General features: G+C 45.1%; 1 protein-coding gene across 4 annotated transcripts in view; it reads right to left on the bottom strand.

Moving 5' to 3' along the window:
• Positions 1–25,714, bottom strand: part of SAMD12 (sterile alpha motif domain containing 12) — a 1,473,047-nt gene that overhangs the window by 633,595 nt on the left and 813,738 nt on the right. For all 4 annotated transcript variants that reach the window (XM_078686851.1, XM_078686855.1, XM_078686853.1 and 1 more), the window contains exon 4: positions 2,451–2,588. In XM_078686851.1, the coding sequence (XP_078542977.1) occupies positions 2,451–2,588 (138 nt within the window). The remainder of the gene's footprint in view (positions 1–2,450; positions 2,589–25,714) is intronic.

Here is a 25,714-nt window from a genome sequence, read left to right as displayed (position 1 = left end):
TGCACGTTTGGCTGAACTTCTAAGCTGCCTTGAATGATGCCTTCATTCCAGGACGCCGGTTCAGTTCATTACTTCTCGGCTGTCTATAAAATCGTGTTTTCTTTACTTCCCTTAGCCTTCCTCCGATTTCCCTTGACCTTTCCTGCTCCCTCTCACCCTCGCCCCCTTCCTTGGACTCTCCCCTCCAGTTTAATAACTGAAAAAAAGGTTTTTCAAGTGAGGAGACACTGCGCAAATGTGTGTTCGCAGGCCGGTGTCTACTCCTAGATATTCAGCAGCACGTGATCTGTGAGCACAAAATGGTCCCCACATGGATCATCACCCATTGGATGGTACCAATGGGGAAGGGATGGAGGAAGAGATTCAGGAAAGGCGTAAAATTTAGTTTTGCCTGTGGTGCTGTCTGAAAAAACGTCGGCATTCCTTTCTTTTAAGTTCAGCATGGTATTACTGTAGACCCAGTAATGTCTGCTAAACATCATTCATAGCAGGCCAGAGGGATGGGAGCAGAGACAAGTATTGGTGAAATACAAAATAATACCCCCCCTGCAGATTGGCAGAATGTGGTGAGGGGCAATGTTTGAAATGGAAAAATAGAAGTGCAGGTACTCTGTGACAGAGTACCTGCTTGTTTATGAGAAGTGCCGGCACAATTTAAAGCACTGGTGAGGGGACCCTGGACTCCCATATCACACAGATATTCATAGGTGTTAGGCCAATGTAATGAACCTCTCCCACCCTACCTTTGCAGGCGCTGCAGGGGCCCAGGTTACCCCCATGGAGTCGAGTAAAACCTATGAAAGTTCAACGAGTTTCAAAAACCCTCTCAGTGCTGCGTTTTTTTAAATCATGCTCAAGTAAGTTATTTTTTTAAATTCTATTTTTGATTCAGGCGTCTTAATTTCAACAGGAAAAGATCAAGCATGTTGCAAATACACATCAACAACTCAGCCACACACAACCAATGGATGGATGTCCCACGAGGGTATGGCATGGCACCCTAAATTAAGAACGTACCATAGTAGAAGGCATTGTACAAATGCTTATAACATAACAAAATGAACACCTATTCATTCTAGTTTTAACGTCTGTGCCCACTTTTGTAATAACGGTTCCAGGTGTCGGCATTTACATTGAGAGACTTTGGGGCATATGGAGGAAGGCGTTTGCGAATCGCAAACGCCCATTTGATATGTATGTGGCACTTAGCAAAAAAAGGAATCGCAAAAATTGCGATTCCTTATTTTGCTTAAGCATTTAAGGAATCGCAATTTTGCGATTCCTTAAATGCTATGTGGAGGTGCCTTAAAAAATGCGATTTTGGCATAAGGAATCACAAAATACCACCTACTTCAAGTAGATGGTATTTTGTGATTTCCTTTAAAAATGCATTTTTTTTAAAAATTCAAAGTGCCATGTGGCGCACGGGCATGCCCTTAGGGCATGTCTGTGTGCCACATGTACTTACAGGCACATTCCAGGGGTGCAACAGGTGTCCTTTGGACACCCTGGCATCCTTGGAATTTCGATTCTCAAATTGTGATTTTCTCACAGAAAATCGCAATTTGAGAATGTATCCACATTCATTCCTATGGGCCTTTTGGCCCATAGGAATGAATAGGACACTCATTCCTTAATTGCGATTCACAATTTGCTCATCGCAAATAAGGATTGTTAGAGATTCGCAAAAAAATTGGGAATTATTACCTACATTCCATTTTGCTATTCTCAAATAGCGATTCCTTAAAAATCGTTATTTGAGAATCACAAAATGGAAATTACCTACATATGCCCCTTTGTCTTTGACCCTGTACAGCTCTCTGCTGCCTTCTGGCGAGGTTCATGCTTTACAAATACCATATATATATATATATACATACATTAAGCACAGCAACTGGAATCCTGCAGCATCGGAGGATCAAATTATGCAGCTGGGTTGACAACATTCTTTGGCACGAAATGTCAAATTATGCAGCATTCTGTAACCTAATGTGGCACATCCGGTGGCAGTATTATTTACCTTATTTTTGGCCACATTATTTTACTATTTTTTTCATTGTAGCACATATGTACTCTTTTCACAAAAATGTCATTTATTACTACCAGTTTAGGACCTGGATACAGCAATCAAATCCTTGAAAAAAGACCGTACAGCCTCTGCCAATCATGCCACGCCATACCATTGTGCGGCATAAACACTTTTTGTTTTAGTAACATTTGATGCATTTTAGTGCAAACCGATTTTTTGCTGTTGAAATCTGAAAATCACACAACATGCAGTGGGCGGATAAAGGGGAAAATGTGGTAAATCGATATATTTATGCTGAAAAAGGCTGCAGTTGCAGAATTGCATTATTACAGTGGGCCTAACAATAAGCCATGTTGTTAAGGAGGGGTGCTTCTCAACAAAACACATTGGTGTGAGTCAATCCTCATTTTGTCTTATGTACCTTGTGTGAGTAGAAGGTTTCTGATTTCCTCCCGCAACTTCAGCTGCAGGACCTGCTGCAGGACATACTGCCGCTGGTTCTCCTGCGCGATCCCCATCCGCTCGAGCTTTTTGTCAGTCAGCCTGAGTAGGGCACGACCTAAATGTAGAAGAAAGCAGGTTTTAATGGACAGTAGACGCCTTGCTCAAGTGATGTTCCACTTTCGTGACAAGTCTATAAAAACAGCTAGGTGGGACCCATCAAAAAGTGAGACCTAAAGGCACTGTGCGATTAGCCCATGCAATAACTAGTTTCTATGCTATACCATAATGTTGTTATAATCACGTCTCATAAAATCTAATTTGGCCCTCATTTTCCTCTGCTTCAGGGTTCTCCAAAGTCAGTCCTGGAAGGCCGGATCCATATCTGAATTTTAGCATATCCCCATTTAGATAAATGTAGTTATCTGAAAAATCTGCCATGAATCTGGCCCTTCAGGATGGACTTTGGACAGCCTGCTCTACTTAGAGCCAGATACACAAACGTTGTTGACATATATTTGAAAATGATAACTTTAAGGTTTCCTCCAAAAAGCTACACAGATATCTGACATGTCAGGCATGTATAAAATTTGCAGTGCATGTGGGTGGAAATCAACACAAATTGTAGGTTTATGTCTATGCTACAATGGCCTCATTCTTAAACAAGAGGGTTGTTTGGAGGAGGGTGGTGAAAAAGTGCATTTGCAAATGTAACTTTGTTCTACTAAACATAGAAAGCATTTTTTCTTTTTGGGGCGATTTCTTCCCCAAGACCATAAAAAAAATAACCCATGGGAAATGGTTATGAGTAACCACAAAGCTATAGTTTTGTAGATGTTTGCCACTTTACTAACAGCCGCAAAGTTACCTAAGCAGGAGAGTGGCACTTTAGTGTGCAGGTGATACGCATTTGCACTGCTTCTACACATTTGTCATTTTTGTGTGCACGCACTGTGCTTGATTGTGCATAGTAATGCCAGATAATATTGTGCATAGTAATGCCCTTTTTGGCATTGTGGTAGATGTAGTGCTTCCATCTTTCAATTCCTTTATCAGTCTTCATTCAGCAGTGTGGATAGTTCGACTGGGCAGCAGTGAGTAACTTGGGGCAGAAGCAGGGTGTGGTAGTCGACTGGGCAGTGGTGAGTAACTTGGGGCAGACACAGGGTGGGAAGGTCGACTGGGCAGCAGTGAGTTACTTGGGGCAGAAGAAGTGTGGGGATGTCGGCTGGGCAGTAGTGAGTAACTTGGGACAGAAGCAGGGTGGAGAGGCTTACTGGGCAGTGGTGAGTAACTTGGGACAGAAGCAGGGTAGAGAGGTAGACTGGGCAGCAATGAGTAACCTGTGGCGGAAGCAGGGTTGAGAGGTCGACTGGGCAGCAGTGAGTAACTTGGGACAGAAACAGGGTTGGGAGGTCGGCTGGGCAGTGGTGAGTATCTTGGGACAGAAGCAAGGTGGAGAGGTTTACTGGGCTCTGGTGAGTAAGTTAGGACAGAAGCAGGGTAGAGAGGTTGGCTGGGTAGCAAGCGGTGAGTAACCTGGGACAGGACTAGAGTCGAGAGGTAGACTGTTGAATGCAGCATCTAGTTCAAAGAGAATGACAATGAAGTTGAGGTGATAGGGACAGAAGCGAGTGACCTGTTGAGGGTTGCGGGGCTCAGTGTTTGTGGAGAAGCGTGGCTCAGTGGTTAGAGGCGGCAGACCTGGAAGCTGAGATCAGCTGTGGACCAGGGTTCGATTCCCTGCCTCGGCGGGTCTCGGGCTCAAAAATTCCACGGACTCGATAATTCTCGTTCCGGTGCCTACTCAACTCATGGGGTCACACTCTGCGACTCTGGGCAATAGCTTGCTTAATCTCCACTACGGCCCCTCGCGGTGGGATGCCTGGCTTTCACCTTGTGGACACCCTGCCGGGGTATCTCACAGGGGAATACCAGGACGGGTTCCCTAAGCAAGCGCCGAGATGCCTACGGGTAGTCGTGCGCTATACAAGAGCGTAATCATTTCATTTCAGTAGATCCTCATTAGCGGCAGTGAGGATGGTATTCCATGCTGCCTTCTGTTTAATTTTAGGATTGAGGACATTTAACAAGACTGGCCTGTTGTTAAAGCGTTGCCATGGTGAACCCTGTAAGGAGCATCTTATTGTCATGCCCAGGGCTTTACGTGGGAGGAAAAAACTGGGGGCCTCATAAAGGGGCGTGGCCAATGTAATTAGGGGTGTGGCTTAACACATGTAAGGTAAAAATCTGTGCTTAGCATAGTGTGCCGCCCTACTTGTATTTTGCTGTTTCTGTCATTGCATCCATATATATGATGCAACAAGTAACATCATACCTACAACAAGTCAGGGCTTTCGGCTTTGTCAATGGTTAGTTGCATAAGATAAATAGGCAGCAACTATGACTTGTATATAATATTGAAAAAGCTTCCACTTAAAGCCCTGACACCACGACAATGTTGCTGCTCCTGAGTTTCAAAAAAGAGAAGGGAAATCCGGAGAGAAAGTGACTCTCTTTAAAGGATTTCCCGTCCCCTACAACGCTCAACTGGCATGACGTCATGCCATAACTTCTCCACTACTGAGAAGTGAGCAGTGTGAGCACGCGCACATCGATGTGCCTGCTGTCACTGCAGTCCGGGAAAAAAAATTGACCGCCTGTGCCAGAGCACAAAGCAGAGCCCGATAGAGACCCGTTTCGAGGCCCCCTTTAAAAAACAGCCGGTGCTCAGCACCAGTGAGACCCGGCCCGCTTAAAGCCCTGGTCATGCTTAAAGAGCCATTCGCCTGTGATGCCACTTCTTGCCTCTCTCGCAGTAGTTGTTGTCAATGAGTAAATTCAGATTTCACCGTCAGAGCACAAGATTCCATTGACTAGAAGCTCTGAAAAGCTATTCCTCCCTTGCAAGCCAACAATAAACTCTATTTGGCTATATAGACTCTCTTCGCTAATGGCTTTCAGGAAAAGAAAAACACAAATATTTATCTGTTGTAATCCGTAAAACCCTGCCTTACAAGTCTGAAATTAAATTTTATGCTAATGATCGTAATTATAATTATCTCTTAGGAGACCATTATCATTTGAAATTCACAGTCATGTTTACTGAATTTTTACTTTTTAGGTATCACCTGTACAGCGCCTGCACTGTGCTTGAGAAATCTATTGTTGTTAATATAAACTTAAAAGGGACTTACATCCTGCCTCCTCTTTTCCTGGCCTCTCATTCTTGTGCGTGACCATTACCTTTCCTTAATTTTTATTGGCTGTAGCATATTTTCCTGCATTTACCAATGCTTGTTCCTAATCTGCTTCTCTTATAAGTTTCCTGCCACCAAAATACTGTTAACATCCGCTTTGGTGGAACTATATTTTCATAAAGTGTTGCCTTTTACTATTGCAGCATATTGATATAACAATTTATCACCCTGAGAGATTAAGTGATTTGCACAGAATTACAGGATGTTGTGTGGCGCCGCTGCCGAGATTTGAACCAGGATCCCTAGCTCTCGAGTCAACAGCTCTGGCCTCTGAGCCATATCCTCTCGACTCCTGTGTTATCTGTCAGGGAGCTATTTCCTTCTCCAGGATGATGATTGGTGAAAACAGCTCTTTAACCGCATGCGTGCGGGCGGAATTCCGCCCGTACGCTGGGTTTTTAAAACTCGCACTTTACGTGACGAGCTGGGCTCGTCATGAGCGTGCGAGGAGGCTACGCCATGACGAGCCCAGCTCGTCATGAGCGTCGAAGGGGTTATTTATTACACGGATGAAACCGATGCATCACCAAGCCTTGTTTATTCTGATATTTTTTATATTTATGTTAGAAAGTATTCTTATATTCGAAAGTAATGCTCGTGTTATAAAAAAGAAAAGTAAAAAATGCTGGACCCACTAATGAAGCCTAAACCTTTGAACTGACACTATAAACATGCCTGCGGCCAGGTTGCTTTGGTCAACGAAATATAAGACTGGATCACAGTAGAAAAAGTGCGAGAATCCTGATCCAGAACAATAAATGCTGCTTGTAAAAAGTGGTGTGTCCTCAGAGACCTTGAAAAGAGCACACACCTTTAAGGATAAGCCTAGAAAGGTCTTAGGATTCAGAAATTAAGCGGTTAACAAGTAATTTAGAAGGAAAGGCCCGAGATACAACTAAAAACACCTGAAGAGGGCGTGGCTATTGTTGAATGGAGTGAAACCGAGCGGGCACATAGCGGTCACTGGGAAAATGGTAATTTGAGAAAGTGGGCATTTCTGTCACGGTGCTTAGGACTGCTTGTACTTCAATAAGGACTGGAAGGCACGGGTGGTGAAAGGCAGGGGTGAAGCCGGCCAGGGGTGAAGCACAGGGGGGTGGTGCAAGGCAGAGGTGGTGGTAGGGCGGAGTCGAGTATCTACGCTACAAATTGCTGTTGACAGGTTTTAGTATACCCAGCTCTAAGGCAGTTGTATGGATGTCGGACAGGGTACAAGAATGAAGGAGTGGCTATAAATTAAACAGGTGTCTCTCGGTTTCCATGAAGCAGACACCTACAATGGATGCGTTAGCACCATTATGGGACACCAAGCGAAGAATCCTATTCTACCCTTTGGATTTTTCCCTGTTCATTCAAACCAGACATGTACAGCACTGCAAGTTGACACACACCTTTAAATTAAAAAAATTAATTTAAAAAATGTAGGTTTTAAGGATGGCTACAATGAAAGCAGGCTCCCAAGTGAGGTGATCTTTAACCAGTGCTCGTGTGCTGATGACGAGCTGAGCTCGTCACGGCCATGCCCGTTCCTTAAAAAACTCAGCACAGCAGGGGAATTATCCCCACGTGTGAGCGTTCTAACGGCCATGCTCGTCATCAGCACACGAGCACCGTGGCTGATGATTGCTCGTCATTCATCTACAGAGCACACCTACTGCTACCAAGAGCCACCCTGTGCCACAACAGGCTAAGCTAATGAAGTTTACCACATATGATTTCCTGCGCACTGTAAGAAACTGGGTTTTTGGTTGACTGGAATGTACGCCCTGGTCAAGCAGCAACCACGATTAATATAAGGCACAAGCAAACCCTAAATTAACCTGTGCTCAACCCTGTGATAGCTTGGCACAGAGCAGTGGGGCTTAGCTTAGAAGCAATATGTAAAGTATTTGTGCAACACTTCTAACAGTCAAAACACCACAAAAAACTCCCACACAAGGTTAGAAAAACTGAGCAAAATTTAATTTAAAAAAAACAAGAACAAATCAGCAAAAATCCAATCAGTAGAACTGGAGTTATGAATTTTTAAAGAAAAGTGAAAAGCAGTGCCTAAAAGCACAAAGCGACAACTGTGCCTATCTGGTCACGCTGAACTGGATCAAATACAGAAGTTCAGGCCGACCGCGATAGAGCGCAGGTTGGATACAGCCCCAAGTTAGTCCAGCTGAACTTTTACATTCTCAAGTTTTGTGCCAAGAGTCCTGTTCATGTTGGAGAGGGGAGCAGGGAACACAGAGAGCATTGTGGGATGTTGTCAACGTGGGAGAGGTGTGGCGCTGCGGCCAGGGCGACTGACGCTGGAATCTGGGGGTCAGGGTTCGATCCCCGGCTCCGGCGGCAGGTTAGCCCAGCACCATGTGACTCTGGGCAATAGCTTGCTTAATCTTCCCGACGGCCCCCAGCGCCTAGAGACCCTTACGGGTGATTGTGCGCTTTACAAATGTGGATTATTAACGTGGGGCAAAGAACAGGCCCGCCATCGCAGATGGGCAGGCTGTAGCTTGCGTTGGCGGTGCCCCACTGTAGGACTTGGCCCTTTTCCCAGAAATTTTTCGCTTTTTATTCCTTTAATTTAGGGTGCCCCCTATGGTAACAAAAGTGAATAGGCCTTGTGTAGTGGAGATGCCCTGCGTAATGTTGAACTAATGTTAAGGTGCAGGTGCCCTCTTCCCCTAACATGACTGCCCCTGACCCCTGCTACTGCAGCGTGGTCCTTTCAGGCGCATTCTAGTAGCCAGGAGCTGGCTGGAACCCTTCAAACAATGTATCAATGCTAGCCTGCCAGCCTGCCCATAGCCAGAATGGTGGAACCTCCTAGAACCTCCTGGAACCTTCTGGAACAGGTGAGGTGACACCAACTGCCACTGCCAACTGTCAACTGGCACTATATAAGGAAAGGGAGGGAAACATTCCTGTCAGATTGAGGGAGCACAGACCTGGGGAGAACCTACGCAGGAGTTCAGACATTGGGGCCTAGTCAGGGACCTATTATACTGGGAGTGTCAGGGCTTAGGTGTTGCCTTCCAAGTGTTGAGGAATCCTGAACTTACCCTCTGATCTGGCCCGGCGGGAGAGGAACCCAGAGTCCATCTGAGGAGATTTGATACCAGCCATCAACTCAAACCCCCTCCACCTTTTTAAGGAATCAAAAGACTGGAATTTACAAGGGCGCAAGAAACATAAAGCGCCAAGAAGAAACTTTTCTGACCACAGGACTATTGAGGAAACCACCAGGTACTGGCGCTGTGTCGCTCCTTGCGCTCCCTGACGCCACCTGGGTTGCCTTTTGCTGATTTGCCACTGTCGTGTGGCCTGTCCTGTTGTTCTGCTGATCTGCCTCCAACTTAAATAAACTGTCTGCTGGCTGAGCGCTCACATTCCCTAGCGCTAGCACCCTGAAACTACCCAAGCGCTGAAATTGCCGAGTGCTGCTCTGCTTTGTGCCCTGGCGTGGAGGACCTGAAGCGCTAGTAAAGAAGCTGCCCAAGCGCGGTAGCCTGTTACTCTGTTGATTGCTCAGGCAATATCTCTACCAAGCGCTGGCTTCCTGAGCTGATTGTGCTGCCTGCCCTGCCTATCCCGCACTCTCCTGCTGTCCCTGTGAGGAGCGCTGAGGTGCTGGAGGAGGTTGCTGCCTTGAGAAGCGCTGTGCCTGCAGAGCACTATTGCCGAGACTGCTGTGCCGCTTGTATTCCCCTGTGAGCCCCTAGGCGCTGTCATTACCTCATGCGCTCCACTGCCCCTGGAAGCGCGAGATCAAATGAAGCGCCGCATACCTGTTCCACCTTAGCAGCCGGGTCTCCTGTGGGACCGCTAACGCTGTGGCCCGCAATTCCGCCGACCGGAAACCCCGCTGAGGCCCACCAACCCGGCCCCTGTCCGGCGCGTGTCGGTCTAGGCCCCACCACTGCCTGCATTGCCCCGGCGGCCCTCAGAGCCAGGAGAGGGCCGCCGCATCACGTCGGAGGGCCGCGTAGGCCTTGAAGCCACCACTACCCGCATCACGTGACGGGGGACGCCAACCGCGTCATCGGCCGTGCCCCCATCCATAGTCGCGCAGCTTTTGGCTGCTTTTGCCGCGCCCTCTGGAACTGCCTTTCTTCATCGGGGAGGGCTCCGAGAGAGTCCGAGCCCCCCCTCCTGCCGGCGCCAGCCCAGAGAGGGCCCTCACCGGCCCCATTACACTAGAGAGCTCTAGAAGGAGCACGAGCCTCCGCAAGGGTCCGAGATGGTCCGAAGATTGAGGTAACCCCAGGGAGGGGGGTGGAAGGCCAGAGAGGGCCCGAGTTCACCCCTCCCCTGGGGACAAGACTGTTGTGGGCCCCGTTGGCCCTAATCTAGTTAAAGAAGGCCCCTGAACTGGGCGAGAACGAGGACCGAGCCTTTAGAGTCAATTTGATCATAAAAGTAGCCCCTAGTTGGGGATTAGCTCCTCGCAGGCTACTGCTAGGCCCTGATCAATATCCAGATTACTCTTGCCTGGGGAATGGGTCATTATGACTGAAAGTAATGTTTCTATTTACATAAGGGGATGTTGACTCGTGCCAGATTTGTAATGTACTGTTTTTTTATGTGATGAAATGCTTTCTCTTACTGGCAGTGATTCCTCAAATGGTTATTCTGGCCGGAAGGAATGTTAGATTACCTGAAAAGGTGGTAGTTCTTGTCTAGTGAACTGAGCCAGTGTTACCGGATGAAATGTTGACGCATATTTAATGAAATGTTTTACTCCTGCTTCACAGAGGAGGTTACCCCAGCCTAAGGTTGTGACTAATGAACGCCCACAGAGGAGGGTTCTAGGCCTAAGCCAAGTTTTATATGCCTATCCTTGCCAAATGACAGGGTTTATTCTAGCCTAGGAAAAGGCTTCCTGAGGGGTAAGGAAACGCTCATTCCTCTAATGTAATGCTTACCCAGGATTACTGAAATGGTTATTCCCATTCAATAAAATAGTTAGTCCCATAAGGAAAGATTTTCTATGCATAAGCCAAGATCTATATGCTTATTCTTGCTAAATGAAATCCCGCAGTATTCCATGTAATGTTTTCCCCAGGCTTAGGGGATGGTTTTCCTATGCTGTACTAACGGTTCTTCTTGCCCCCGAAGCCGACAGTTATGGCAGGACCTGTTAAACGCTGAGTAATGAAATGTTCAATTCCTGCAGATAGGAAATGGTTACCGCTGTGCAAAGAAACGGTATTTCCTTTCAGACAGGATTATGGGAATGTACTGATAAAAAGCTTTTAAGGTGATATTCATGCCTTTATTGCCAAAGTTACCCTGAATGGGATGTAAAGTTCTCTGAATGTTTTCATAAAGAATCTCTTGCAGGTGCTGACAAGGAGCAAGGCTGAGGTCAGGCCTGTGGTTATCTTTTACTTAATATTATCTAATATTTAATATTTATCTTATATTGAATATTTATTAATCTAGTATTCATTGCCAAGTGTTGAAACATATGAATTTTCAAGAAAAACGAATAAGCTAATAATACTGTGAATTCTTGATTACCCTGATCCTGCTCTATATAAAAGTTACTTGCTTTTTATACAAGTTCACTGGAGTGGCGTCAGTCATTGCGTGCCCATTTTACTGTCTCAGTGGTTGTGTGTGCTGTATGGTCACTTTACACGTAAGCTTTCGGATGCCTTCCCGCTCGTGCCATACTACCCTCGGGGAACTGGTGACCCCAGTTCCAACACCCACCTTGCTGTCAATTCTACTGTGTGAAGAGAGGGGCTGGTAGCGGCTCGTGCTGATTTTCATTGAGAGCGGCATGGTCTCCATGCAAATGGGCCTATTCGCAGTCACAAAGACACATGTTATGTTATGTTATGTTAAGAGCCCAAAAGCTTGATTTAGGAGCCCGTTAACCACACCAAGGGTCCAGGACCTCAGGGGCACCACGTGGGGATCAGGCACATGCTAGCTGGGTCCAGGAGCTCGTTGGGGAACTATTTATGTCCCTGCAGCTCAAATCAGGAGGCCAGCAGATTGGCCCTTGGAGTCACTCTAGGATCCGGAGTTCAAAATGAAATTGCAAGTCCAGTTCTTCTGGCAGCAGACCAGCACAGCAGGACAGCAGTTACTTTAGAGCAGCAGTCCTTGTATTAGCACAGCAGTCCTTCTTCCTGTCAGAGTATCCAAAGGTCCAGAAGTGTACTGAAGGGGTGGTGTCTGAGATCCAGTATTTATACACAGTTGTGCCTTTGAAGTGGGGAGAAGCTTCCAGGGGCAGGCCTGTGAAGTGCACAGATGCCCTTCCCTTCCTGGCCCTGGATCCACAATAAATACAGGGGGTATGCAGCCCTTTGTGTTGAGGAAGGACACAGCATATTCAAGTAAATGTAGTATTGTGCCCAGCTTCTTCCTCCCATCCTGACAGTTATTGTCCATCCAGTCACACCTAAGCTCCCCATTGTGTGTGGCTGTTTAGGAGGAATACACAAAGCCCAACCATCAGCTACACCCACTGATGTGACGCAGAGACAGGCTGCAGGCACAAAATGGCTAAGGCAAGGAAATGCCAACTTTCTAAATGTGGCATTTTCAGAACTGCAATTTAAAATCAGACTACACCATAAATGTGGCTTTTAAACTGTGATTCCAGAGTCACCAAACAAGAAGAGCTTACCTGTTCCCAGTTGGAAATTACACTTAATATATGTAATACGGTAATCCCAATGTTATCCTATTGACGTAGTGAAAAAGAAACTTAAGAGTTTTTCAGCACTGGGACATATAAAACTTAAAAGTACATGTCCATCTTTTTAAATATACTGCACCCTACCCATGGACTGTCCAGGTCATACCTTAGGAGTGACATATGTATTATAAAGGAAGGGTTTGGCCTGGCAAAAGGTTTATTTAGCCAGGTTATAATGGCACTTTAAAAAATGCATACACAGGCTGAAATGGCAGGCCTGAGACATATTTAAAGGGCTACTTAAGTGGGTTGTATAATCAATGATGCAATCCCACTAGCAGCATTTAATTTACAGGCCCTGGGCACAGTTAGTGCCACTTTACTAGGCACTTATAAGTAAATTAAATATGCCAATTGGTAACAAGCCAATGTTACCATGTTTTAAGGAGAGTTCACAAGCACTTTAGCACTGATTAGCTGCGGTAAAGTGTGCAGATTCCTAAGGCCAGCAAAAACCAGAGGTCCGAAAGCAAAAGGTAGGGGAAACCCATGCCAAAGATTCCAGGTCTAACATCCCCCTTCAGGTCAGATCCATAATAACGTCCGCCAGGGCTTTAAGTGGGATTAAAAAACTGGAGGGTCTCCCTAAGGGGCGTGACCTATGTAATCAAGGGTGCGGCTTAAAAGCACGTAAGCTGTAAATCTATGTTTAACTGAGTGTGCCGTCCCACTGTTTTTTTTTCTACTTCTGTCATTAAAAATCCAGATACATAATACAAGTAACATTACACTTACAACAAGCCAATCATTTTGGCTTTCTCAATGGTTGTTAGTTGCATAGGATAAATAAGCAACAACTATGCCTTCGTAGTATACCCTATTGAAAATGCTTCAGTTCTGAAATGGTGGGCCTGAGAAAGAACTATAACGAGTCTCTTTGAAGTTACATCAATGGCAGTGAAGAGTGGCCCTGCTGCAGAGTTAAGTTTTTTTTTCATGGTGAGGGCAAAAAAGGAGAGCCCGATAGGCACCCGTCTCAGCACCTGCTTTTAAGGACTGCTGGTTCCTAGCACCGGCAGGACCCGGCCCACTTAATGCCCTGACGTCTGCCATCTTCTACAGAGGACAGTCACCCTTCTCCAACCCAGGCAGGGGCGTCCGCAGGGGGGGGCAAGGAGGGGCACTTGCCCCCCCCTGGAGCGACCCTCCTTGCCCCCCCCTGCGGACGCCCATGAAAACCGTGACTTCAAGACGGGGTTCTAACTCTCTTTCCTCTCCTTTCTTTTATTTGCTTCCCTGTGAAATGGATCCAAAAAAGAAAGACGCTTTTGCTGGAAATGTCATATTTTTCTGACATTTTAATTCCAAAGTGCAGCATTGGGAATAAAAGGCTAAAAATATATAAATAATTAAATAAAGTAAGACAGAGTGGTAGCAAACTGGCCAAACTGATTTTATTCACACTGAAATACATTAGCGCCACTTTTACAGAGTTTGCCAGTGAAGCGCTATTTTTGTTTCCTTGCCTTTATTTTCCCTGGACTTCGAACTAGTGCACCAATCCTGGAGGTACTACAATGTGTGGATTGGAAAACAAAATGTGTGCTGCGGCTCTGCGTCCAGGGATGTGGTCTTTTTACCATACTGCTTACGTTTTGTAAGGATATAAGCAATGGCCATTGCAATTGGTCCATTCAGGGCCCTGTAGTCGTGTCCTTAACTTTTCAGGAAAAAGCACTCACTGATTTCTGAATAGTAAGTGTAAAAGCATTACGGTAACCATGTTGTTCTTGCTTACATTTCCCATGGTTTGCTAAAGTTTCCATTCCCTATAAGTGTTTGCTTTTTCCAGGATGTAGTTCATTTTTTTTTTGTAGGCCGCATATTGCTCTTGTCTAGTGCGTAATTTAAATTGAGCCGCATCCAGGTGTTTATAGCGGGCAACAGTTGGGTTGTAGTTGAAGACAGTTGGAGTTTTTCTCTGTGGGGCAGTACGGTGTTCAGTGGGGGAGAGGATGTGGCACTATGTCCAGAGCTGCTGAATTAGGAACTGGGAACCATGTTTAGCCTTAATAACCAGTCCACCAGACCACTCTCCTGTGAGAGCACAATCACATGCTAGACCTTAGAAGGCTTCGCAACACCTTAGAATTCCTGGTGTATTCGCACCAGCAGGTGGACCCTAGCATGGCAAGTGTAGGTTAACCTTCAAGGCTTGTCCACCACTATCCATACTGAAGTTCACCTCCAGTCTTGCGGGCAGGCCTATGAAGCAGCACACCCTAGAGCAACAGTGACCCTGTCACTGAGGTCACAGGACCCTTGAGAAGGGCCAGCTCTAGGGCGGTGCAACCAGTGTGACCGCATCGGGTGCTGACTTTAGGTGGAGGCATCATGTTTGCAAGTATATTATGGTTTTAAAAACGCTTGCTGCCTCCTTCCTGGCCTCCAGCAATTTTCGGCAACAATAAAAATGTCATGATGACTCTGGTGAGTAATGTTCTTCCTAGAGAGCGAACAAAGTGGTTGGTGGTGCACAGCGATGAGTTCAATTAAAGGTGTATAAGTTAATGGGTGCACTGGTGAGTAGTGTCTCCAGCCAAAACACTATGAATACAAAGACGAAGTTGTGTGTGCATAAAACTATGCAGCTACATCCCCACTCAGGCACACCTATGAAGCAGAAATGCTTTTAGAGTTCCAAAATGCTGTTTATTGTAGAAACATATATTTCAAATGTTGGTCGATATTTAATTCATATCAATTCACAGTAGTTAGTAGGTTGATCCAAAACGAGGAACATTCCAAATGCATGACTTCATTCCCAATGCATTTCGGGCAAAAGCCCTTTCTCAAGGGATTCTACAAAGAAGACGAGATGAGGGCGTGTGAAAACGAAGAAAAGCGGCAAACGGTATAAATTACTGCGTTAAGTGTCTATCAATATGTGCGACCAGGTAGGCATCACAACAGTCTCCGGGATGTGTCTTTACCGAGTGGTTGAAAAATTGGGGGTGAAATGAATCGGTATAGGGGCGTGCTCGATTGGAACTCTAAAAGCATTTCTGCTTCATAGGTGTGCCTGAGTGGGGATGTAGCTGCATAGTTTTATGCACACACAACTTCGTCTTCCTAGAGAGCGATCACAATTTTGTCTAGTGGAAGTTTTGACTCATGGAAAGGTAGCTCAGAGGGTTAATGTACCGGCTGCAAAGAACATGCGCCATGCAGATCACAAAGTGCACATAATGTAAATAGGTCAGTGGGCTACTGCTTTTGTGAGAGAGATCCTTTTATTACTTGCAGTTAATAAGTTGAAATCCTAACTTAGAACAGTGAACTATTAACTGTCATCTAAGAGCTGCATACAAACTGCAAGGTATAAATTAGAGCGCTATGTTCACCCCCCCCCGCCCCCCCACCCCAGTCTTTGATTATCCTAATGTCCCAAAAAGTGTTCTTTTGTACAGACATCAATTCTGATTATTAAGGAGAACCCCCAACCATGGTATTACGTTTTAAATTCCGGGTATTGTGTTTCTCCAGACCAATCACTATAAAACTATATGGGCTACTAGTATGGTTGTCATGTGACTCCTACACCTTGTAGTCCTTAGTCTTATGTAACATTTTCTATACAGGGATTTACACACCTATTGATTGTCTCTGTGTAATGCGTGTGATGTAAAGTGCTCTGACACCCTACAATTGTATGAGTGGTGCTGTAAATCAGATTAAATGCATCTGAGAGAGAGTGGTCATGGAAACTTGGGGGGCACAGTTAAAGGGTGGTAGTGAGGGAATCCATGGCAGAGGTGGTCATTGGGGGGCACTAACAAACATTAATGCACAGGACACCACCAGTGCTATGGCTGATCCTGCCCTTGAGGCCAGTCTGCCTCACCCATAGGTACCTCCATTGGCCTTGTTTCAGCAGTAGTAGCTGCAACTCATCAGGGATTGGCAATGCAGGATTTGCACGCATACCAAACTAAGTTCGCAAACTTACAGTCACCCGGCTTCATTCACAAGCACTTTTAACATGTGCTGCCTGCTGTGGGGCCACTGGAATTAATTATGCAGCAAAGGATGACAACATTATGCCGTAGTGTTGACTAAATTATGCATTAAAAAAAGGCTGCAGCGTAATGCAGTATATTTTCAGATATTTTATTATTTTGACGTGTGTACACATGCTAACAGTCTCTGGAAAGATTTTGCCTTATTAGTACCAGTGCAACATACAAACACAGCAGTGAGAAAGGTGATCAGTCAACCTTTACAATAGGCCATCCACTCCGCAGCAACACAAGTCACATTTTATATTAACTTTTGATATGTTTGAGCTACAGACAATTTATTAGTTTATATAGTCAGATCATGCAGCAGATCTTGCATTATGAGGCAAATATGGCAGAGCCATAATTTTAGAGAAAACATTTGCAAACTAGGATATTTTGCCATTCATGTTTGAACTGCTGTTGTGGAAAAAGGGAGTAGTGCTGATGACAGAAACTCCATGGATCGAAGACAAATGGCTTGTGTTTCCACATTTTATCGTATTTGGTACATTCTGTGATTAGAAGCATATCCCACTTTGTGAATATATTTTAATGTCAATAACTCATTATAACCTTAAATAATCATGTGTATCCATTGGTTGATTAAAATGGGCAGTGAAATGCCAAACAAATAATAAAAATTGGGATGTCTGCGCATTCTGGCCACACCTCTGGCTCCACCCACAGATCCAATCCTTGGGTTATTCCCGCCCTTTGATTCTCCGCCCACTGTTCCCCTACTTTTTTCCCCCACTTTGACCACTGTGTAAGACTCAGCATTTCTGGACCTGTGATGTGCCGCCGGTGCGGGCTCCGCATGTGCCACACATTTACGGTGCCGGGCTTCTGCATAAGGGAGCTGGCCATTATTGTATCCCTAATTGTGGGCACGATGTCAGTTTGACATTGACTACACGCAGACGGACTCTAAGTTTCTTTTCAAAAATATAGCTAACATTTGGACCTATACATTTTATTTTGTATAAATTAATTGAATGTGTGTAAAATTTAGCAATGCCCGGGGAATTCTAGTAAAGGAAGCACCCATTGGCGAATCACTAGCGTGTGTGTTTGATGCATTATTTATGTCTAACTTTGACGTTGTGCTTTAACTTTGGATAAAAGTTATCATGAATTCTAGCACCAAGAAGCCAATATTGGTAAATATGTGTGCTACAAATAATCCCTAACATGCTCTGTGCATACAGTATATTTAATCTGGTGCTTTATTCATAGGCTGTATTCTGATAAAAATCGAATCGTGCTTAAGACAGCCTTGATTGGTGTTGGATCGAGGACCCGGAAGTCTGCACACCTAGCAGACAGAGATAAAGCACCTTGTCAGAAAGTTTAGCGTTTTCCCTACAGGTGGTGTTTTTTGGCCTGTGGCAGGGTCAGTCACATGTCCTGGATTCCTGGCATTTAATTGAGTCTATCCCAGATCTGCGCCCCAGTGTTTCTTGTGCCCCACCTGGCACACATCATGTCGGAGGATGGTGATGACGTTAACATTTTGCCCCCCCCCCCTTCCCCCGGAAAAATTTCTGCGGACGCCCATGAACCCAGGGCACATTGTGACATAACACAAGTAGAAGGTTGATGACAACAATGCTTCAGGTTTTATCCCATTATCACACCCAAAATATCTAAGGGTAAGTTCCATTGGCCTGAACACAACCGTCAGTGTAATAAAAGGAGGCATACATTAGGTCACTGGCGCACATCTTAAAGAAGCAGGAGAATGTATCTGGAACTAAAGCAAAATGGTGTGCATCAATCTATTGATGGAGGGATGCAGTTGACTGTGTGACAGACTACTTAAAATATTTATCATCCTCGTGGGTACCAAGAAAATGGAGGAGGAGAGAGGAAGTTGGAACACAGGTTCCGGAGCCCTCAGAAGGCTCCGTCCTAACCTGCACATCAGAGCACGCTGCTTTCCGATCCCAATAGTATTTTCTTTATTGCTTCTCAGAGACATTTATTCCTTAATATGCAGCCGGAATGTCCACACTTAAAGAGCCCGCGAGGGCCTATTAAGTAGCGTGCGTGCATTGCATGAAGGGGCTGTTCCAGTGATGAGCATGCAGAAAGGTAAGCAGCATTTACTATGCAGCCGACTCTGCACTTAAAAGAAAGAAAGAAAGCTGCTCCGTGTAAATGAAAGAATGGTTTGCTGAGTGAAGAAAGGAGAGCTGCAGTTAAAGGGAAAGGCCATTGGTGGCTCATATCAAATGAAGGCGCTGGAGAGGATCTTTCGCCTTGCATGGGTGTGGATGGACATCGCGAGCGCTGTCCTGTAGCGCCACCCACAGGTTGCATGGTGAAGTGAAGGCTCCAAGCCCCCAAACGCGCTCCTGCCCGTTTGTGTGTAAGTAACTAGTGTCTCGTTATGCACTCTACGATTGCCTCATCTACACATCTGCACACGGCAGCAACCGGGAGTCTGCCGCTAGGTGTGCCAGCTGCCAATGACCAGTCCTTAACTGCCCGTGGTTAAGAGAATGTGGACTAACGGCCAGAGATGCCAACTTTGAAACTGGCATCGCAGGTTCGAGTCTCGGCTTCGGCTCAGCATCCTGTGGTTCTGGGCAAATCAATTAATCTCCCCGTGTCTACTAAGAAACGAATGTGTCCTTGTGTAATGTAAATGGTGCTCATGTAAAGCGCTCCAATACCGTCGGTTCGCGCTATATATAACTGCAAAATAAATAAATATATATATTCCCAAGTAAGTAACTACGTGCATCCCGGTCCTTTATTTCTCTGCGAACAAACGGGCTTGATGGGCACCAATCTCTGCTGTAACCAATTTCGCCATCAAAGGAACAACCACACTATGAGAACATCTTTTGCCCCTAGGGCCAACCATTGCCATACTAAGGTGTTACTTGCTAGGCAGCGTAGGATATCAGTACCGAGTTATTTGTAGTTGTGTGCACCACGGTCAAAGCACACAAGGCTTTCAGGTCACAGTCGTGTTCAGCTCCAAATAGTATGGAACCAAGATACAGATCTCAATTAAATGTCACTCTATGTATCGACCCTGGAAGGATGACGGGCTGACTCAGCCCAGCCAGTATTCAAACCTGTGAACTGCAGGTCAACTCAGCTGCCAGCTCCAGCACCCTAGCCCAATAAGCCATCTGGCTTTAAGTGAACCCGCAGTCGAGTGTGTGTACTTTTACTCCGAGGTAGCACATATGTTATGAGTTCTTACATAGCTGCCCCGTCCCAGCGCTGAAACTGGCAGCTGCAGCAGGGGAAGATTTCGCCTAGCGCTTTGAGAAAAGCTACGTTTTAATTGTTTTTCTGAGAGCCCAGTGGTCTTGCGTATGCCGTGCAGCAAGAGCAATAGAGTTCCATAAGGCTGGTGCCAAGGCCTCGAAAGAGCGCCCCCTGCCATCGTGCACCAGTTCTCCAACCTTGTAGCTGCTGGGAACTACATCACCCCTTTCCAAAAACTGTGTGACACCATGGCAGACTTCTTCCACAACAAGATCTTAGCCATCCACGAAAACATCGTATCCCAACCCTCACCACCAACAGCACCAGCCTACTCACACCCACGAGCACAAACCCCGAACACCTGTTCACCCATTGGGAACTTCTCTCAACTCAAGCCACAATTTGCATAATGAACTCCATTCACTCAGGAGCACCGATGGAGCCCTGTCCTCACCACATCTTCAACCTCGGGAGCAAGATGATTGGGGACAAGCTCAAGAAAATCCTGGACACCTCCATCACATCGGCCTCCTTTCCCGAGGACTGGAAACATCCTGAAGTGAGGCCCCTCCTGAAGAAACGATCCGCCAACCCAGCAGAACTGAACAACTGTTGGCCTATATCTCTGCTCCCCTTTCCAGCAAAGGTTCCAGAGAAGGGAATCAGCATGCAATTCACCGAACACGACAACATATCTCCTGGACCCCTCTTCATCCGGATTCCGAGCCAACCACAGCACCAAGACAGTCCTGATTGCAGCCACAGATGACATCAGAGCCATCCTGGACTGTGGCAAAAAGGCAGCCCTCATCCTCTTGGACCTGTCAGCCACCTTTGACGCCATCTCCCGTCACTTGCTGATTAACAGACTCCACCCCATCGGAATCCAAGGAGACAACCTCAATTGGATCATACTTCACTGGAAAAAACCCAGAGAATCTGTCTCCCACCATTCACCTTGGTACCCAAGAGGATAATCTGTGGCATCCCGCAAGGATCATCCCTAATCCCCACCCTCTTCAACACGTACATGACCCCCTTGGTCAACATCATCAGATCTCACAAATTTAACATCATCCAATATGCCGAAGTCATCCAGCTCAACCTCTCACTGTTAGAAGATACCTCCACCACCAGAGCCAACTTCCACATATGTATGATGAACGTCACCGACTGGATGAAGGACAATTGTTTCAAGCTCAACATTGACAAGACAGATGTACTCATCTTTGGAAATAACACCTTGCCATGGAATGAAGGATGGTGGTCTGCTGAACTTGGTCCATCGCCCGCCTCGACAGACAACGCCCACAACCTCTGCATCATCTTGAACAGCAAGCTATCGATGAAGAAACTGGAAAACACAATCTCATCCGCCTGCTTCCACAATCTACGCACACTCTGCAAGGACTTTAGGTGGCTCCCAGTCAACAACAGAAGGACCGTCATGCAGGCCCTCATCGCCATCAGGCTAGTCCGGGGGAACATACTCTGCGTAGGAATCACCACGCGCTTCCTGAAGAGACTACTGACAATACAAAACTCAGCAGTTAGACTGATCCTCGACCTCCTAAGATGAAACCATACCTCAAGAAGTGACACTGGCTCCCGATCCAGAAGAGATGCCAGTTCAAGATGTTGACCAAAGCAATACAAAGCCCTGCACAACAAGGAACCAGCACACATAACAAATGCATGACCTTTCACCAACCACCCAGACAAGTACAATCTTCCTCCCTCTTCCTCAGACACCCCCTGGATCCACTGAGGCAACAGTGGAGGATGATCCTTCTCACACCTGGCGGCCAAAGCTTGGAATGACTTTACCCAGCACTGCAGGACCGCCTCATTGCTCCAGGAACTCAACAAAGGACTCAAGACCTGGCTGTTGAAATGAACAGATCACCATGCAGCAGCTAGCAAGCGAGCAACTCCAGCGCCATAAGATCCTGCCAGGTGATTTGCTGTGCTTCACAAATCCTTGATTGAAAATTCCACTGGTGGATAGTCAATCAATGTGCAAATGATTCAAAACACTTTATGGGTTAAAGGGTGTGTGTTTGGAGACTTTTGGGAATCCAATAAAAGTTACACATCTACTCAATTAAAATGTTCGTTGGAGGAAGCCTACGAGGAGTTGATTTTGAAATTTCCAAAATATATTTTGAAATTTGGACCCAAGTCTATACTATTAAGAGCCTATTGAAAGCGCGTACTCATCACTTTTTGGTCAGGTGTTGATGATCAGCTTAAAAGCCAGGTCTTCTACTTTCAATATCTGCAACTCAGTCACCTCATTGAAAGAGGCACTGCGCTGTCAAACAGCAAAAATAAGTTGCTCAACTTTTTGTGCACGTTAAGTGCAGATACACGAAAATGGCACAAATATGATCAAATGCTATCGCAGTGCATGTGCATGGGAAATTGGTGCCACGTGTAAAGCAAAGCACTTATGAAATGTGACACTTCTCCTATGGCATCCCCTGCGCAATTTTTGCTTTGCTTGCACCTCTAGATAGGGGCCCGAGTGACCCCATCTGTTCAAACCAACATGAAGCGCTGCCCTTGTATAATTGAAAAATGCTGGGGTGGCAAATCATCTCACATCACTATGCTGATGGCAAGGTGAAAACACACTGCAAATCATTCTGTAGTTTACAAAGGATTTGAAATAATGACCATTTTTCAAAGGCCAAGTCTACAGTCCCTGCATGAGAAAGACTCAGAATGTGCCTAAAACTCACTCCTGTCTCCAGCAGACGCCGGGACAGATTGGCTTGTGCCCAAAACGCATCCTGGAATTTGATGCAACAGAGGTAGAAAGAGCCAAGCAGTGCCGGATAGAGAGAGACAGATGGAGGCACCCCGATACAGACAGACAAATAAAGGCAGACATAGATAGACAGACAGACAAAGCTAGAGATATATAAAAATCACACTGATAGGAAACATTGGTATGTGTAGGCAGGGGCAGAGACAGATAGGTAAAGGCCGCGATGTATACACTTAGGTAGGTAGATATCAGCAGGTACTGTGCAACACTGGTCACAATTCACTTCAACTTGCCTTTCCTGTAATCTGCTTGCGGAGCCATTTTTTACACAAGGCCTCAACATTGTTGGCCAGAATGTGTAGCCCAGTCACATGGCCTGAGACTCTGGTTCACGGTTTCTTGAATCAACATGTAGGTTAATTTTCACCACTCAACATGCTAAAAACGTAACAACTTAAAGCACAAAAGCCATCATGATACCCAGTAGATACTGGGCCGCACAGGTCTACACCTAGATCAAGACAGAGACCAATGGACTAGACAAAGGTGTGTAAAGAGCTGTAAGTACATACATAACACCAGGGTGCTCCAGCAGTCACCCTGCAGCACAGGTCATAAGACCCGCTGTTCTGAGCCACCATGACTCCAATGAGGCTACTGAGACATTTTTTACCCCCTGGACAACTGCAAAGGCCCAACCACATGCACACAACAAAATACTAGTGTACATCAGCAGTTACAGCATGGCCCCAGTGTTATATTGTTTTTCGGGGTTACCATTTAGTGCATAAATAATGATGATTCATATTTTCCTTTCTTTCACACACAAATGAATATATATATATATATATATATTTTAATTATGTCATATTTTCATGCAATACACCATTTTAAACAAGATGGATGCCATCTCTGCCACTCGCTCCTGCTTTTCCCCGCCCAAGTTGACATGTAGTAGTTCATTTCTAATGATATGGTTATATTGCTTTCAATTAACTTTTCCCTGTTCTCTATGACTTTTAACGTTGCCACGGTACCTTCCACTGTGATCGCTTGTCTATTTATTCACTGAAAGATTTTATTGTTCAATCTTTCAAATTCATTAAAACTTCTCCGGATGACAGTAGCATAGAAGGTTGCTGAATAACTTTCTGAAAACTGGGATGGAGCTTATGTGTTAAGGTAATTACGTGTATTATTCTTGTGTACTGATTTGCTAAAGAAATGATACTTTTGCTCACTCCACAAAGACTTCGAAGTTTTTTTTTTAATTTGTTAAGCAAGAAATGTGCATAAGAACCCCTTGAGTTTGAGAGTGAGACACATTTTGAGAATACTTTCCTAAGCTGCTATGAATGCTGCTAGACTTCCTTCTAATTTTGCTTTCATTTGGGACTTGGAATATTTTTCCAATTTTACACACTCTGCATTACTTTGCATCTGAGATACTTCATGACATTAACTCTGTACTGCTTATTTTAAAATTATGTAATAAAACAATGTAACTTTTCCATTGATCTGGACCTTAATTTTTGAGTGGACCTCATTATTTAATTAACGGTTTTACACCGGGTATGTGACCTGGGGCATATGTATCAATCGGTTTTTTAGTCGCAAATGCTGCAATTCGCAAAAAAGCAGCGTTTGCGACTAAAAATTTGCAAAACACGATGTATAAGAAAAATCTCATCGCAAAATTAAGGAATCGCAAAATTTGCAATTCCTTAATTTTGCGTAAGCATTTAAGGAATCGCAAATTGCGATTCCCTAAATGCTATGTATCAAGCACCCAAGTTGTGTGATTTCTCATTAAGACATCTCAAATTACCACCAACTTCAAGTTGGTGGTAATTTGCGATTTATTTTACAAATGCACTTTTTGGCATTTGTAAAGGTGCCATGTGGTGCACATACATGCCCTTAGGGCATGTATGTGCGCCATATGCGCACACATGTTAATTTCAGGGGTGCATCAGAGTGTCCTTATGACACCCTTGCACCCTTGAAATTATTCTCAATTTGCGATTCTCAAATTGAGAATGACTTCCTAATCATTCCTATGGGCCTCCTGGCCAATATAAATGAATTGGAAGGTATTCCCTAATTGCGATTTTGCAATTTGCTAATCGCAATTAAGGAATATTAGGAATTCGCAAAAGAAGTGAACATTTTTAAATACATCCCATTTTGCAATTCTCAAATAGCGATTCTCAAAAAATCGCTATTTGAGAATCGCAAACACGGATGTTGATACATCTGCCCCCTAGCATTCTAGCTCATCCTTGCCTCAATTAATATTGTGAAGCCGGTACCTCCCTTTACATGAGAAAAATCATGTTGTATACACTCGGACACCTTTAGACACCATTAGGTAAGGGCTAACAAGGATTGGGTTTTCCCCACTCAGGTTATAGACTGATACAAACATAGGGCCACGTCTCACTGATCCTAAAGCCACTCATTACTACAGTTGTGCATAATCACAACCACTTTCTCCACTTTATATCTTACATATCTAGTACATTTATAAAATGCAACTCCACGTCTCAACGACGCAACCTAAACAATCTTATCAATATACAACTTATCGCCACCCACAAATCTCAGAATATATTTGCACGTTCATGCTCATCAACAGATGCTTAGCAGTTATACTAGCACCACTATCAGTGTGGATCTCATTTTAATTACAGAAGCCAGACACAAAAAAGGTGATGTCAAGAATACTTACAAAATATTCTAAACCACTGGCAATTATTTCAGGTAGAATTCCAACCCATGGTTTTTTAGCGTCTGTGGCACTCTAGACAGTTGCGCCTTTTGTAAATCATTACTGACCCTTAAAAAAAGCAGTTTCAACTCAACTGCCACACACACATTTGATGTGTTGCTATGCAAGATCATAGGAGGTAACAGTGGCATAGCAATAACATGCATAAATGTTATCATCATCATCAACCCTTCATCTACATGACACTGCACTTTCCACCAAAGTATTGGTCCCCCCTCAAGGAAGTCAGAGAAGTGAGAACAAATGTACAGGACTGCTGGTATACATAGGATCCGAGACACTCCAAGCTCCACTGCAAGCAGCTGGAAAGGAGCTGGAGAATAAACAGAGACAGCATCACAGGGGAAACCTACAGAGCGGCCCTCAGGAGATACCACTTACAGATAAAAGTTGACAGAAAAGCGATCCTCATCTGGAGACTAAATTCCGCATACACCGCCAAGGAACTCTTTAACATCGTCAGAGAATTTTCCTGTCCTGCAGCA

Source organism: Lissotriton helveticus, chromosome 4_1 (genome assembly GCF_964261635.1).
Source record: "Lissotriton helveticus chromosome 4_1, aLisHel1.1, whole genome shotgun sequence".
NCBI classification, from domain to species: domain Eukaryota; kingdom Metazoa; phylum Chordata; class Amphibia; order Caudata; family Salamandridae; genus Lissotriton; species Lissotriton helveticus.
This window is presented reverse-complemented; position numbering and strand designations above follow the sequence as displayed.